The sequence below is a fragment of the Macrotis lagotis genome, chromosome 4, assembly GCF_037893015.1.
Source record: "Macrotis lagotis isolate mMagLag1 chromosome 4, bilby.v1.9.chrom.fasta, whole genome shotgun sequence".
Classification (NCBI taxonomy): Eukaryota; Metazoa; Chordata; class Mammalia; order Peramelemorphia; family Peramelidae; genus Macrotis; species Macrotis lagotis.
Window position 1 is genome coordinate 278,563,842 of NC_133661.1, and position 17,392 is coordinate 278,581,233.

General features: G+C 37.2%; 2 protein-coding genes across 3 annotated transcripts in view; one reads left to right on the forward strand and one right to left on the reverse strand.

The window, feature by feature from the left end:
- ZBTB25 (zinc finger and BTB domain containing 25) overlaps window positions 1-16,453 on the forward strand; it is a 107,040-nt gene extending 90,587 nt beyond the window's left edge. Inside the window, exon 6 of the mRNA XM_074236153.1 lies at window positions 16,282-16,453. Coding sequence (XP_074092254.1) covers window positions 16,282-16,358 — 77 coding nt within the window. The 3' untranslated portion in view covers window positions 16,359-16,453. The remainder of the gene's footprint in view (window positions 1-16,281) is intronic.
- On the reverse strand, window positions 477-17,066 carry AKAP5 (A-kinase anchoring protein 5). Of its 2 annotated transcripts, none has more exons than XM_074236141.1 (2): window positions 16,953-17,066; window positions 477-9,454 (listed from the first exon to the last, which is right to left on the reverse strand). In XM_074236141.1, the coding sequence occupies exon 2, from the start codon at window positions 9,144-9,146 to the stop codon at window positions 7,797-7,799; it is 1,350 nt and encodes a 449-aa protein (XP_074092242.1). In that variant the 5' UTR covers window positions 9,147-9,454; window positions 16,953-17,066; the 3' UTR covers window positions 477-7,796. The 2 variants fall into 2 exon arrangements, with proteins under 2 accessions (XP_074092242.1, XP_074092241.1); XM_074236140.1 differs by lacking the exon at window positions 16,953-17,066 and adding an exon at window positions 16,352-16,712.
- Between the last annotated feature and the right edge of the window lie 326 nt (window positions 17,067-17,392).

Sequence of the window (17,392 nt, forward strand, 5' to 3'; positions counted from 1 at the left end):
AGCATTTTTTCACATTACTGTCAAAAGAAAAAATAAAGCTTTTAAAAAAGGTGATAAAATCACAATGAAAGTAATGAAAAGTCCACTGCAGTAAAAATGATAAAACATAAAGCAAACATGACTTTTTTCAATATCAACTGCAATGCAGCAAAGTCCTAATTTGTCTTCTAATTGCCCACTGGTTTATGTGAAATTCAGTAGTATCTCCTTCATATTTTAAACATGTATTTTATCCTTTACCCTACATGCACTCATACAAAAAAAAAAGGCTATGTGGTAATAAAACAGGGTCACGATGTAAGGCATTGATTGACCTCTCCTGTTTTTCACCCAATCAAAAGTATAAATGAAAGATGAGGTTTTATAGCAGAGCTATGTTTAGTAGTTTAATTATGAGCCTTCTGTGCTTAGGAAAGAAACATAATGTATTCATGTTTCACATACAAAGAGACAGATCAGCCATATTATGCAAAAAGACAACATGGACCTGATATAGCATATTTAATCTGTATTAGTAATTTTTACATATTCAGTTTGACATATTTTTTCTTCACAATTTCTTTGACAGAAGTATCTGTTTTACAGAAATAAAACTAGCCATTTTAATAAGAATCACAAATGCAACTTGAACTTTTGTAATATCTCTTCTACTTAACATTTTCAAGACAAAGTACTCTATAAATATATGTAGCATTGAATTTTGTTCCTGCACCTGCTCACAAAACCAAAATGAATACATCATGTAACTGTTTAAAAAACTCTGTATACTTTAAGATTTACTCAGTTCTGGCTAGGTCAAGACAGAATTAATTACACTTAATAATAATGATATTTCCATTTGATTGTAGAATCATAGGCCATATAACAAGGGTTCTTAAATTTTGGAGGGTCATAGACCCCTTTGGCATTCTGTTGAATTCTATGGACTCCTCAGAATAATATTTTTAAATACATAGCATTATAAAGGAAACCAAAGGTTAGTGACTTTTTTTCCCTTTGAAGTTCATGGAACCAGCAAAATGCATCTCATCTCAGATAAAGAACCTTGCTGAAGACTCATAGGCCTTTAGAGTTGGAAAGGACCTTAGGGGTCATCTAATATAACCCCTCCCCCCATGTTTTCAAAGTGAAAGCAGATTCCCAAAGAGACAAAGAGATTGTTCCAATATTAGATATGTGGTAGAGACTGGATTGTCTAAATCTTATAAGTCCAAGTCCAGTGCTCTCTTTTGCTCTTAGAAAAATTTCAGTTACTATATGAAAACAACGTTACCAAGAAATAGTCTCATTTTCAAAAGTGCACAGTCAAGGTCAGGCTAAGATGACTATCTTGAACAAATGCAGATATTCTAGCTCCTAGTTCAGCAAAAACTTAAAAATAGCACCAGACTGAATAATGATCAAGAAATCTACTGAGAAACTACAGTAAATGACTTCATCACCCCAGAATTAAAAAATCAGAAGTTTTTAGGCTAAATGATAAAGACCCTTCCAGAAGAAACAAGACAGAACCCTCCTGGCATATCCAAGGATAGACCAGATAAACCTCAGTATCCACAAGAGTAGAGGGCTCTTCCTCAAGAAGTATCTAGGGTGATCTCCCTAGAGTATCCTCAGATCAGGACACTCCTGACCCAGGGACTTTGAGGTACATAACTCTCTATTCAGAAATGCTATGGCAGGGTTCTGATGATCTACACACTGAATCTCAAGGATCCAAGGGAGCCTAGAAACCAACTCTATGCATTTAGCACAAACTCATCCTGTGAGGTGGAAGTCGGTTTAAGAATTCTAGTGACTCGAGTCAGGCCAGAAGGGCTCACCATCCCCCTGAAAGCATGGTAGAGGGAAGAACCAGGCTCTGACACAAAACCCACAATTTAGGAACTAAGGCTGAAGATATGAGTAAACATAACCAGACACTGACCACTATAAATTGTTATAGATCCATAGATATTAAAATATCCACAACTGCAAGCAGAAACTCCAAGGACAAAAAAAATAAATCTTCCACATGAATACCCAGAAGAAATGGAGCAAGAGATCAATGCTCTGGAGGAAAGAACTCGAAGGTGAATAAATTTTCTAGAACAGGAAGAAGTAAACTTTTTTCCAAGTATTCCTTGAAAAATTAGAATAGAAATCAAGTACTTTATGAAATAACAAGAAATAGAACAAATTAAGCCATTAGAAAAAATTAGAGGAAAATGTAAGCTATTTGCTATCAAAAACAACTGACTTGGAAAGCAGGTCAAGAATAGATATTAAGAATCATCTGACTTCTTGAAAATCATAACAACCTGGACACTTTACTTCAAAAAATTATAAATGAAAACTTCCCAATCTATTAGAACCAGAGTACAAAGAAAAAAGAATCCACCAATTGCCTATTGAAAGGAAAAAAAACCAAACCTAATCTTAAACTCAAAAGACCTATGACTGGAGAGTCAAAAACCAGAATTTCCATGTCAAGAGACAAAATGTGGCAAGCAACCAGAAAGAAAGAATTCAAATATTAAGGTCATAGTGAATATTACATAGGACCCAAGCAAATTCTATTATAAGTAAAAGCAGATCTTGAAATATAATAATTCAGAATGCAAAGGATGTTAACTTATAATCAAGAACAATTTACCTTATAAAGCTATATTAATCCTGTAGGGGGGAAAATGGATTTTTAATGGAGTAGAGGACTACTAATCATTATGATAGTAGGGCTGAATAGGAATTTTGAAATGCTAACAATATTAACTTAGAAAAGCCTAGAAAGGTTTTGATATATTGTGCTTGTTAGGGAACCTCTGTTTTGAGGATTTTAAGAAGGGAAAGAAAGGAGAGATCAAAGGAATATATTAATATAAAAAAGAAAGGGTTGGAACTTGTTTTTTCTTCTAATTAAGGAGACATAAGTATATATATATATATATATTATATATATATGGAGAATGGGGTGGGGGAGCAGGTATCACTATTAAAGTAAATGATGAAAGATAATTTCAAAGAATTCTGGAAAGACATGAGCTGATGGGCAGAATCAAGAGAACATTTTATATAACATTATAAAAGAAAAAAAGCAACTTTGAAAAATTTAAGATTAAATTTTGATTTAATTTTGATTAAAGCAGTGACAAGCCCAGGGACAAAATATATCTCCTACCTCTTGACAAAAGGGTGATCGACTTAATGAACAGTACAATTTTGGACAAAGCCAACTGTGTGGAATTGTTTTTACACTTGGCTTTATGAATTTATTACAATATCTCTTTTTTCCCTCCCTTTTTAATTGGGAAGGATTTAGAGAATAGAGGAAGACTACCAATCATGATGCCAATAAAAGGGGTCACAGAAATTATTACTAGAAGAGAACAGAAAGATATTCAGATGGAACATACCCAAGCAGGACAGCTTTGAAAGTAGGTTAAATTGTTTTATATACTTTTAAAAGAGCAAGCAATATGGAACAGAGATTCATAATTTTATATATAACCTTCTTTTATGTTCTAAATATCTTTAAATTAAAAAACAGATTCAGGTCATGGACATTAAAGCATACCCAGAATTTGTTCCAAAAGGGAGTGGTCCTAGGTAATCTCTTGTAATATGGCAGAATCACAATTGAATAGATGGGTTCATCAACTGCAGTATCAAATGCAGTCTTCAAAACCAAGTTACACATTAAGATGAAATTTCACTACAAATGAAACTTAAGGTTCTCTAGTGAGATTCTTTACCTTTTTTTGTAACATGAACTATTTTGTAATCTAGAAAACTTGTGGGGTTCTTCTTAGAAAAAAAATATTTTAGATGTATAAGAGAAAATATATAATTATAAAGCAAATCAATCAATAAATCAATAAAGGTTGAGTTAGTTATCAAAATAGTTGTTTTTTAAAGTTCATACTCTCCAACTTATGAGACTTTATTCTAGAATCTTTTTTTTTTTTGCAAGGCAAATGGGCTAAGTGGCTTGCCCAAGGCCACACAGCTAGGTAATTATTAAGTGTCTGAGACCAGATTTGAAGTCAGGTATTCCTGACTTCAGGGCCGGTGCTCTATCCACTGCGCCACCTAGCCGCCCAGAGACTTTATTCTAGAGTATTAGAAAATTATAGATAATCCCTATGTAATTGGGTAGGTGAGTCCAGGGAATTCTAAAAGTAATGAAATATTATAAAGGTCAGTCTACTTGGTCCCTAGGAAAATAACTGATTTAGGACAGCAAGTCCTAAATTGTTATGCTGGGGAAAAGGGACAAACTGTTTAAGATTAACTCTGGGGGTGGCTAGGTGGCACAGTGGATAAAGCACCGGCCCGGGAGTCAGGAGTACCTGGGTTCAAATCCGGTCTCAGACACTTAATAATTACCTAGCTGTGTGGCCTTGGGCAAGCCACTTAACCCCATTTGCCTTGCAAAAACCTTAAAAAAAAAAAAAGATTAACTCTGAATAATACTCAGTAGTCTAGAGTAGACAGTAATCCTATTTACCAGTACAGTTCACAGGGCATATATGTCAACTAATTAGAAAAATCCTACGACTCTATCCAGTAGACTTAATGTAGTTGACATAAGTTGGTGATTACTTCAAAAGATAATGTGCATGTAGCTCTCTTGAGCCCATATCACACAGGCATAAATTTCTGCCATATGCTTATTATTCTTTGAAGAGGGGGCGGTGGAACCCGAGAACACTTTCTGTTTGAAAGTTCTTTTGTTTCCTGTCACCTTTACTTAAATGTTACTGGGTACTATTTTTATACCTTGTAAAGAGCTCTGAAAAATGCTAAGTGAATAATGTGCATAAAATAGAGAAGAATTTTGATATTCATGAGACTATAACCAGAAGGAACCAAACCAAATAACTGATTCTCAAAACCAGAGAAGGGGATGAATACATGCCCATACATGTGCTTGTATGGATTAATGAGTCAGTAATCTGTGGTTAACAAAATTTTGAGATTTAAGTGAAACTCAAAATTCTAGTCTATGGATGCATGCATATTAAAAGATTTAGCGTTTGCATATCAGTAATTTTATGAAAAGTAATATCCTTCCTGTTGATTATTTTAATAATGTTAATAAATAAATTAGGATTAGAATAAAAATTTTATATTTATTTTAACTGGTTTAATTAAAGGTCAGCTATTTCTGTAGGAAATCTTTGAACTAAATATTTCTAAACCCCAACTGATATCCCCTAAATTCCAGCATAATGGAATTATTTGGACAACTCATTAGAAGACTTAGTTTGTAAATGAATGGAATTAATCATTGTGCATTTTGACTAATTTTTCTGACTGGAATCCTATTTAATTTAACTGATCACTTACAATAAACTGATCACTTACAATAAACTTACAAGAAGTTTAGTTTAGCATTTGCAAGTAACCAAAGTAATTCAATGTAGTATGCTAAATTACTAGTGAAAAACCAATAGCAATTGACAAAGCTAATTTAAAGAGCCATTTAGTGATATTTTCATATGCTATAGGTACATCATAAAATTTATATTGCAAATTTTACAAACCTAATTGTATGTCACCCCTTTCAAAACATTTTCAGTGGCAGGTAAAAGCTCAATTTTTGATTTGATATGCATGATTATTAAAATTAAAATAAGTTCACTGACACAAAGGTATTTTCCATAAATGGATACTAAATTTGTCATAAAACTGAAATACATAAGGATGTAGATAAGGGTTTTTAAAATTCTTTACTTCATAAATATGGCATTGTTTTTGCTGATAATTATTTAAAAAATAACCAAATCTGTTAGCACCATATAGAATGAACTAGAGCCTCCTCTTATTGACCAAGATAATTGAAAGTAAAGTCTATAAAATTTTAAGAATTTGATCTTGAATTCTTTGCTCATGTTCTCTAAAATATATACCCTGAAGATAACTATGGATGATATATTTGATTGCATAAGAAATTACTGGTATTTTCTTTCCAGATTCGGAAGCACAAAGGATATGCAAATTTCAGGGGCAGCTTTGCACTTTTATATTAGAGGAAAAATTCCTATGGTCACCTCAGTCTTTTGATTTAATTTTCCCTTTTCAGGGTAAAGAATTTTCTTTGCTGAGAATGTGTATTTGGAATGAACAAAAAGGATTTTATAGGTCAAACTCATAATATGCACTATATATGACCCACAAAATATAAGAATTCATGCAGTAAAGCATTTCTAAGTGTCTGGTTGACTGTTTTTTTCCCTGACATTAAACTCTCAGTAATGCAAAAACCTTACATATCTAGTCAGACGTTTTTGTTACCTTCAGGAACATCCCTTTTGGAGCTTGCCATAATTAACCTCTAGGATCCAAACACTGACCTGTGAGGTAGAGTCTTATGAAACAGAGAGTCTTTGTTCTGGTGAGAAACTAATGAGGCAAAATGACTCCCTCTGAGCCAAAAAGGCAATCACTGATAAGATTAGAAATCTTCCCTTCTTAACAATGTAGCTAACAAGGACCCTATTCTAAATTATTCCTGAATAATAGTAGCTCAATAGAAATCTCCTCTCAAGATTGTCTAAATCATGCCAGTTATATCTGTTATTTGGTTCAACTCTTGCCAAAAGGTAATAATGTATTTATGTTTTCTCTTCTGTAAGAATAAAAAAAATTGTTATGCAGATCTCTTCCATAGTTGGTGTACCTAATTTCTGAAAGGAAAAAAAAAAGCCTTCTCTCAATAGAATATGGAAAATGCTCTCTCCATTTTCCTCCATCACAGAGCTGCTGACTTGTTTAAAGTAAAAATTATTTCTGCAAACATGATAACAGTTTGCAGTGATTTTTTCTGGAATCAACATATCTTACCACACATATTTTAATTTTTTTAATTTTTAGTTTTTATTTAAGGCAATGGGGTTAAGTTACTTGCCTAAGGTCACACAGCTAGGCAACTATTAAGTGTCTGAAGCTGGATTCGAACTCAGATCCTCCAATGCCAGTGCTCTGCCTAGCTGCCCCATCACACATATTTTAATAAAGGAGATAACAACTTGGTGTTTTGGCTAAGTTTGACTTGTGCTTTCCCAAGATGAAAATGTTTGAGCTCTTTAGGGGACTTTAAGCTACTAAGCTATCTTTATTTGAATTTGCTATCCCTTTATGAGGTCATCTACTTGCTAGAGGGATGGGGAACGATAAATGCCAATTCTTGGGTGATTCTTTGAAGGAATGGGATTCATGGTCATTTGGTACCATGATCTAAGGAGAAGTGATGGCATAATAAATAAAGTTTCTTCCCTATTCCCTGGATTTTGTAAAAAAGGAGAGCATCAATGTAATTGTATAGAGGAGGAAAAACGTAAGCATTTACATCTGCCAAGCTATTCACTAACTTGTTGAAGGCATTTTAATACAACTACTTCCCTGTAATTAAAATATGCATTTTGTGAAATACGTATACCACTAAAATTAAGATAATTCAGTGTGACATCTTTCTGAGGTAAGACCATTGGCTAGCTTACCCAACCACAATAATTCACATATCTACAAAACTAGCTCACCTTCTTCACAATAATAACAAAACTGCATTGTTTTAAAAAAGGGTTTGAGACCAAATGTGGGCTAAATGTATATGTAGAACTAAATTTCTTTGTGAAACAAGGTTCTCGTCACATTTTCTGAACCATGTTCTCAGCTCAGCTTGACAGGAGCTGCTGCTATTGACTTTTGGAGATCATAAATGTATCCATTCTCCTGAATTAAAGATGTCATAAAATGGAAAATAATACTTCACCAGGTTTGCATTAAAAGGAAACATGAGCTGAAATGCTGGTCTTCTATAGAAGATTGTTTCTTTTGTTTTCATCAGAATCCATTTCATTCACCAGTTGTTCTATAGACAACTGAATGGCATTCTTGACAAGCGAGGAAGCAGTTTCTATTAAAAGCTGCTCATATTGCTCAGAAGTTCTGCCCTCAAGATCATTAGCCCCTTTGGATGACACAGCATTAGAAAATGGCTCATTTTGCTGATTTTCAACTGATACTAAAAATTTCTTAGGGACATTTTTGGATTTCTTTATGTCAAATTCACTGACTTCAGTGTCTGTGACAATAATGGCAATTGGTTCCATCCTTTTACTTTCCTCTAACTGGGGTGTCTTTGAACTTACTGCATTTTCTTTGGAATCTGATTTACTGAAGCAGACTATGGTGTCTTTTGACTTGTTCTTTTCTGAAGCGATCCCTCCATTTTCCTCTTCTTTCTCTGTTGGTTTCTGCTCACCAACATCCTTAGATGTTTCTTCCATGATCTGAGTCTCTGGGGTTGGGGGTGCCTCTGCAGGGGTTTCATTGGGTGCCACAACACTCCAGATCTCTGTATCCTCCTTAGGGAGCTGGTGAGCCACATCTGAAGTCTCCGGGAGGCTTCCTTGAGGGAGGGTTATAACCTGTTTCTCTTCTGTCTCTTCAATACCTTTTTCAAGGATTAATGCGGCAGCATGAATGGCACAAGGTTCTGTATCAACCCCAAGTTCTATGGAAGGCACATTCTCCCCAGAAGAGTTGACATTCCTCACTTGTGGCAGAGTTATACTATCTCCTTGGGAGCTACCACCACTTATGTCTATATTTAATTTATCCTTTATAGTTGGAGCATCCTGAGGAGTGTGAATCTTTGTACCTAAACTTTCCGAAACTTCTTTTACTTTCATATTGCATTCAGGTTCTTCAATCATTTGGGAAAGGCTGCATTTTTTCTTGCTTCTTGAGAATTTTATGCAGGGGATTTTAATCCTGGATTTTTTCTCAGGAGGTTTGGTGTCGTCAGTGTGTTCTGTAGGCTGTGTTTTAGCATCTACGGGGATTTCTTTCTTTGAAGATTTTGACCTTTTCTTTCGAGTGAAAAACCGTCTGATTGCTGCCCAGGTCCCACCTGGTGACTGAAAATGATCTGAAGCTTCCCCTTCTGTGCGATCCTTGGGGCTGCATGAATCCCTGGGAAGCGGCACTTTTTCAGAACAATTCTTAGACTTCAAAGCTTTTGCTGATTTCTTTCTTCTTTTAAAACAAATCATGGATGCTTTTTCAACCTGCTCCTCATCCTGAGGACTTATCTCTACAGACGCCTTCTCATCTTTGCTTTCTACTTCAATTTCTGCCACTGTTGTCTCCATTTTTTGCATTACACTCTTTTGGTCTCTAGAAAACAATATTTGCTTTCTTTTTATAACCTTTTATGGGAAGAAGATTGATAAAAATATCATCCCAAAGAGTTTTTGTAAGTTTTTTTTTTGTTTTTTAGTTTTCTCCCTTTTGTAAGTACAGATGGTTTTATTCCACACAGATGTTTTTTTTGGCTTTTTCTGGATAAAAAGAGCCCAGGTCCTCTTTTGTTGGCAGTTCTACTTTCTCCATGAAAGAAAACCCTTTCATAGTTTGTCTTCTGATTATTTTTTTTTTAAGAGCACTCTTCTGTACTGGTATGATCAACCTGCAAAAGGAAGAGAAAGTAATATTTCATTTCACTGTTTTATGTAGATCCTTCTGTTCAATAACTTTATTTCCACCATATGTTTCTATTATAAAAGCCGATGGCAGTGATAGTAAAATAAAAACAAATTGGGCTTAGACTTTTGCCTTGAACAAATTTTTAGTGATATTATTCTAATTATTTATGTAATTTTCATTAAATGGATACAGATACACATATAGAAAAGATAGCAACTATCAGACTCATTTATTTATAAAATACATAGTCTTTAATGGAAATTATAAAGGCCATATTTTTCTTTTTTTTTGAATTTTTGTCAGGCAATGGGGCTAAGTGACTTGCTCAAGGTCACACAGCCAAGTAATTATTAAGTGTGGCCATTTTTTTCTGGTAAAAAAGGAAATTAGAATTCTTCCTTTCTCCTAATTCTCTGCTCCTGCTTGGTTTTAAATTTTTATATGGAGAAAAATCAAACATTTCTACCAAAAAGAGTATAATAAAGATCTAACTAGGTTCTAGGCATTTGAAAAGAAAATGAACTGTTTTAAAGACAATTTATTTTTGTTGTTTGGTAATTTCTGACTTTTTATCACCACAATTAGTGTTTTCTTGGCAAATATACTGGAGTGCTAGATGAGGAAACTGGGGATAAGTGGCTTGCCCATGGTCACATTAGTCTAGAGGTCAGATTTGAACTCAAGAAGATGACTCTTCCTAATTCCAGATTCCTCAATCTATCCACTGCACCACTTTGCTGCCTCTCATTAATCTGCAGTAGCCCTGTTAGTAAAAATCTTAGGACTTGCTTAGGACTACCTTCCATTATAGAGTAATCATAAAATAGTCATCAATACTTCTTTAAGTACATTTTTTAAAAGTAGGTTATTTTGACCACTTCTTTCTGGGTATAAATGGGTTGGGTTTTCCCCCCTATTTTATTACCAGCATTTTAAAGTTTGGTTCTGATGTTCATTTGAAGTTACTTCACTCCATGAGAATAGTATGGCAATAGTAAAGAGAGAAAGGGCAAGATAATAGTTCAACAAAATCCTGGGAATTTTCATTAATGAATACAGGGACTTTTCCTTGGAAGACATTCATATAAATCTATTAGTATGACCAATTTAGTTCTACAGACCTGAGGTCTTTTATGATGCAGGTACATACTTGCTTGAGCAAATACTACCCATCTGTGATGAACATTTAAAAAGTCTTTATCATAAAAGTACTGGTAGGACCAAAATTAGAAAATTTTATGTTTTTCTAACTCCAATACTAAATGATGAAACCAGAAATACAGTTGGGTTATGATATTTCATTCTCATAACACTTTGAGCATTATTAAATTACTCATCAGTTATCCTATCCCTTGTGAGTTCAATGTGCCAGAAGCTTTCTTGAGCAAAGTGAAGGCTACTGGAGTTAAGTACTTTGAGGAATATGACTTCTGAAATAAAAGCACAACTAGCTAGGAGTTATGATATAGACAGAAGGCTTGGAGTCAGGAAGAGTAAGTTTGAATCCTGCCTCAGACACTTAGTTAATGATCTTTTTTTTAACTTCAGTTTACTAAACTGTAAAATGGAAATAATAATAGTATTTACTTCACAAGGTTGTGATGAGGATCAAATTAAATATTTAAAGCATTTTGTTAACCTTAAAGCATTACATAAATGTGATTATTATTAAGTAGAGGGTAAAGTGAAAGAAAAATACATTTTGTAGCCTACACATATAGTGCTTTATAGTGTACAAAGAGTTTTTATTTTTTGCCCCACAACCTCTCTGAGACAAGCAGTATTATCCCCATTTTACCGATGAGGAAACTAAGTCTGAACAGTTAGATGAGTCAGCCATAGTCATTCAGGTTAGACTTTTATGGGACATCGAGGTGGCACAATGGATAGAGCACCAACCTGGAGTCAGGAAGATCTGAGTTCAAAACCAGCCTCAGACACTAGCTGTGTTAAGTCACTTAACCCTACTAGTCTCAGTTTCCTCATCTGGAAAAAAGAGCTGGAGAAGGAAATAGCAAACCACTTCAGTATATTTGCTAAGAAACCCCCCAAATGGAGTCACAAAAAGACCAACAATGCTAAGACATCATTACATGTAGGCATGCACATAGAAAAACATGCAAACCATGGAAATCTTAGGATAGAATCTTATATAGAGAATAATAAAAGCCAAAAAAAAAAAAAGAGTCCTCTACAAATTTATTACCTAAGCTCAAGTGAATACTCACTGTGGCAAGGCAATGCCTAATTGCATTCATTATCCCATAAGCCTTTTCATCCACCTCAAACCTCTTTTGACACCCATTTCCCAACCATCCCTGAACTAACCTTGCTTTGTATTTCATTGAAAAAAGTTAGGTCCATCAACTGTACTTTCTAACCTCTCAGGTTTATTCTCCTTCTCTCACCTCTCACAATCCCACCACCTGGAGCAAGCCTTCATTAGCTGACTATTTCATTAGCCTTCTGGATGGTGTTTCCTCCTTGAGTCTCTCCCAATCTAGTCTATCCTCCACACAGGTATCAAGGTGATCTTTCTACAGTGCAGGTCTGACTGTATCACCCTGTTTTCAGTATACTCCCTGTGTGGCTCCCCATAACTCTGGGATAAAAAACAAACAAACCTTGATTTGGTTTTTAAAACCCTTCCAACCTGGTCCTTCCTCATCTTTCCAGTCTTCTTACCCCTTACTCTCCCCTCCAGGTGTCCATTGGTCTCCTTGCTGTTTCATACACAACACCCCTCATCTCTTGACTCAGGGCTGTTTCACTGTCTGCCCCCCATATCTGAAATTCCCTCCTTCCTCATCTCTAGATCTTGGTTTTCCTTCAAAGCCCCAGCAAATATCTCATCTATTCCAATTCCCTTCCATAGTCCTCTCTGAGAATGGACACTTCCATCTTACCCTGTCTAGAGTTGGTTTGTACCTAATTCTTTGCATGTGGTCTCCCCCATTAGACAATGAATTCCTTGAAGGAGGGACTCTTTTTTTGTTGTTGTTGTTGTTTGTGTGACTTAAGGTTGGTGCAAACATTTTGTGATGTAATGAATCACAAAACTGATAATTGTTTTTGAGTGATCAATTCCAATGCTAGGACTTTATTTCCACAGTAATAAAAACAGTAGTAGTAGTAGTAGTAGTAGTAGTAGTAGTAGTAGTAGTAGTAGTAGTAGTAGTAGTAGCAGCAGCAACAGAAAAAGCAGCAGTTAGTATATATATATATCATATATATTATATATATATATATATATACATATATATATATATGAAACACTTTCAGGTTTGCAAAATGCTTTAAAAACTATCTCATTTTATGATAACCTTGGGAGATATTATTATCCTTAATTTGTAGTTGTTCAATAATTTTAATCATGTCTGACACTTAGTGTCCCCATTTAAGGTTTTCCTGGCAAAGATTTAAGAATGGTTTACCATTTCCTTCTCCAGCTCATTTTACAGTTGAGGAAACTGAGGCAAACAGGGTTAAGTGACTTGCCCAGGGTCACACAGCTAGGAAGTGACCTAAGGCCAGATTTGAAGAACTTGCTTCCTGACTCCAGGCCTGGCACTCTATCCACTGAACCATCTAGCTGCCCCAAACCTCATTTTACACTTGAGGAAACTGAGGCAAACAGAGACCAATTGATGCTCAGGATTACATAGCTAGTAAGTGTCTGAAGCCAGATTTGAAATAAAGTTTTCTTGACTCCAGGTCCAATGCTGTAGCTAGTTTGTTGCCTAGTTGTCTGCAAAAAAAAAAAAAAGCATAAAAAAGACTTATTTGTACAAAAATATTTAGTGCTGCTCTATTTGTAATAGAAAAAATTGAAAGTCATATATATCCAACAACTGAAGGCTGGATGAATAAAGTATGGTATGTTAATTATAAGTGGAATATTGTGATTCTCTAAAAGTGAGAAATATGAAGCATTCAAAGGAATATGGAAAGATATATGCATATATACACACACACAGACATGTATGTGCATGCACACACATACACACACATTAAAAAAAACCACAAAACCAGGGTAGGGGCTACATCAGAGAGATCTAGATGGTGATTCAAAACAAAAGTTTTTCTTTAGGAAGTCATTTAATCTCTTAAGTGCTCTATACTAGGGGCCTCCACTTTGGAGGCCCTGGTCTGTCCTCAAGGAATGGATGATCTATCAATTGAAGGATGGAAAACTAGTTTTCATCCCACCCTGTCAGTGATAGTCTGTCAGGAGCTCATCTCCACACAACATACCTACCCTTCTCTTTTTTAAAAATCATTTTTTAATTTATTTAAAGCAGTGAGGTTAAGTGACTTGCCCAAGTTCACACACCTAGGTAATTACTGTCTGAGGCTGGATTTGAACTCAGATCCTCTTGACTCCAGGGCTGATGCTCTATCACTGCACCACCTGGCTTCCCCCCTACTCTTCTCTTCTAAGACTCCCCCATCCACTTTGTTCCTTCTTTCCTCTTGCTGAGTTCTCAAATCTGTTCATTTCTCTCCTTGGAGTAGTCCCTCAGGCAAATTATACTGCCACTTGGGCACCTATAGATTCTGTTTGAAAACTTCTATCAAATACTCATTTCCTGTGTACCAGATCATCCGCTGGCTGTGGTAGGCACCCCATCTTAATTGCTCCAGGGCAACAACCCTGTCCTTCCTCTCATTTTTGAGTGGGACAGAGGGAATCATACTGAATGTCTTTTATGTATCATAAATCTCATTATATGATGACTCTCCACAAATCCAATTGCGTTCTGAACTTCCATAGTTCTTTCAAGAGGACCACTCTTCTTCTGGGCACCTAGATGGTCATCTTTGACATCTGGTATAACCTTGATGACACCTTTGATTCATCGCTCTCTCTCTCTCACTTCCAATCAGTTACTTATCCTGTTCACCTTTACATCATCTCTCATAGCTGTCTCCTTTACTCACCCAAGCACTCATGTCTTAGTTCAGATTCTCATCTCCTCTGGCTGGAACTATTGCCATAGTCTCCTAATTGATTTCCCTGCCTCTCCCTTCCAATCTGTCACCCATTCAGTTGCTAATATGACTTTCCTAAAGTATTGAGTTTACTTCAGTAACTTCTAACTGACTCTAGGATAAACTATTATTTAATATTTATATCATCCTTTAAAAATGTTTATTTTTTTGCTTTTATAATGTGCCTAAGTATTGCTACAGTGTTAAATCAATTTTTTCACTTGTGTTCGACTTCATTGACTATTTGGTATTTTTTAGCAAGGATACTGGAATGATTTACCATTTCCTTCTCCAGCTCATTTTATAGAAGAGGAAACTGCAGCAAACAGGATTAAAAGACTAATCCAGGGTCACATAGCTAGCAAGTGTCTGAGACTGAACTGGGACTCAAGAGGATGGGGCTTTCTAGTTCTAAGCCCAGAACCATCCACTGCGACAACCTAGCTGCCCTATCACTACAGTAGTACATGCATATGATTTTCCATTAAATAAAACATATACACATCGGGGATGCATGATCAGAAAAAATTTGCTGATAGAAGTGTGTGAGCATAGAAGACTTTTGTGTTACTCTATCTTATGATTTGCAGGAGAAGGTGCATTGTAGTCTCCCAATCCAAGAGTTCCTTTTAAAACTGAAATTACAGATTCAGCCCTATCTAGGTAGTAAGATCATGACTTTTAAGAAATTTTAAAATAGTTCTCATATGGTTATGACTTTGTAGCTGAAAGGGTTGTTAGACATCCACCCCAACCTCCTCTCCTCCATTTTACAGAAGAAGAAACTAAGGTTCACAGAGTCTTGCCAAAGGTCACAAAGCCAGCAAGAATGTTGGTGTCCACTTTGTGAAAGGCACTCTGCTAAATGTTGGGGATACAAAACAACAATAAATAACAAAAACCAACAACCAAAACCCAAGGTCATCTCTCAAAGAGCTCCCAGTCTTATGGGAGAGACAGCATGCCATCAACAGTGTGGAACCAATGGATATGGGATACCTTGGGGATAATCTCAGAGGGAAGGTTTTAAGTGATTCTGAGAGGAGATCTAACCCAGGCACTGTCAGTCCAAACCTGGCATGCTTTCTATATACCACACACCATTCCTTTCTTTACTTGCTGTTTACATTTAAAAAAAAATTCTTTACAGAAAGGGAATAGCTTTGTAAGCTATGTCTTCCCACTGACACAGTAAGCAATCCCCCTTTCCTTGTACAGTGCACTATTTGTAGCACTGCATAAATCAGAAACCAGTTAGAAGGTTCAGAAAGATTTCTCAGCATGAAGAGAGATCCTACAGTTTTCTGGCTTTCTTACCATTCATTCTAGTTAGCCTACTGGCTGCCATTTCTTTCTTCCTTTTCTTCTTCTTCAAATAATCAGTTTATTAGCAGATTTTTGTGGAATCATAAAAGATCTGAACTGGCAGGTGACCTTAAAGGTCATTTAGAGATTGGTTCACAGATGAAACCATGGTCTAATGAAAAAAGACCTGGACTCGGCACCACCTGTTATAACCTTGGGTGTCTAAGATCTTACTCTAGGTCTGTGATTCCATAGCTTGTCTAAAGTCAGAGAGTTAGTGTGATACACAGCCAGGAAATCACCTGGCTCCCCATCCAAGGCTCTAACCGTTTTATCACTTTTTTTTTTTTTATGGGAACTCTTCATTCTATATACTGCCTGGAAGAAAATGTGCTCACATGTGCACTAAGGTCACCTCCTCTCTACCCCCCCCATCCCCCATCCCCCCATCCCCTGACTGCCTTCAAAGAGAATACAATTAATGATAAAGAATCTGGTTTTTTTTCTTTTTAGATGGAACCTCACTGATCCATAGGAAAAAAAAAATGATGAAACCACAATTAAAAGGCAAATTGCAACTAACCTTTTAGAAAAATAGGAAGCATCATGGATTTATACCGGGAAGGGACTTCAGCTTGGTCCTTCCAAAGTCAGAACCCAGAGCCTACAACTCCATCCAACAAATATTAAAAAACAACAACACCACATTACAATGGTCAGTAACAGGTGTTCTCATCAGATGCTACTGAATTTTAATTGAATTCTGATCAAAATGAATTTGCATCTAATGTAATTATATTTTCTCAGTTCCAATCAAGTCCACCCGAGTCCCAGAATGGATAAACTGGAATGCACTTTTCAAGAAAGATGCAGCACGACAATTAATCCCAAAGCCGATCAGGCATCCCTCTACGAGCTCTCTCTACAGGGACAATGTCATCTGTTTTCCAAAAAGAGGGTTGGGATGGAGGGAACCCCGCTGAGGCAGGCTGCGATACAACGGAGACTCCCAGGAGAGCACGGCCCGGACCCCTATTCTGTGGGACCCGGGGGGCCGCCTCGCCGCCCCCGCCCCCCGTTAACTCCTTCTGGTCTGGGAAGGGGCACTGCCACCCCTCCGCCCTTCACCAGACGAGTCACATAGCCTTCGCCCGCAGCCGCGGTGCCCTCGGCTCCCTACTCACCTGCCCAAGGGTGGTCGTGGCGCCTTGCACAGTCCAGTGTTGCGGGGCGGGCCAGCGCATGGTGGGCGCGCGCACGGGGACCCACAGACGCGTCTCGGAGCCCGGGTTTTGCCGCCTCTGCACACTGCTGGATGCCGGGAGCAGCTGGGGGAGGAGCCGGAGAACGGAGAAGCCCCCCCCCGCCCCCCCGGCCTCTGCGGCTCGGGGCCCTGCCCCAGCGGCTCGGCAGCGGGAGGCGGAGCCCGGCGATCCCGGGAGGCAGCCCGGACACAGGCGCGGCCCGGAGTCGGCTCACGCCCCTTCCCCAGCTCTGCGCCCCGGAGCCGCCCCGGCAGACTGGCAGGAGGCAGCGCCAATGGACGGGGAGCCTGCCCGAGCGAGGGGGCGCGGCGGGGGCGGGGGCTCCCTCCCTGCCTCTCGCTGTCCGCCTGCCCCGAGGA

Bases quoted from the DNA above. Each gene is read 5' to 3' on its own strand.
- AKAP5 (XM_074236141.1), bottom strand. From the start codon at position 9,146: ATGCAAAAAATGGAGACAACAGTGGCAGAAATTGAAGTAGAAAGCAAA.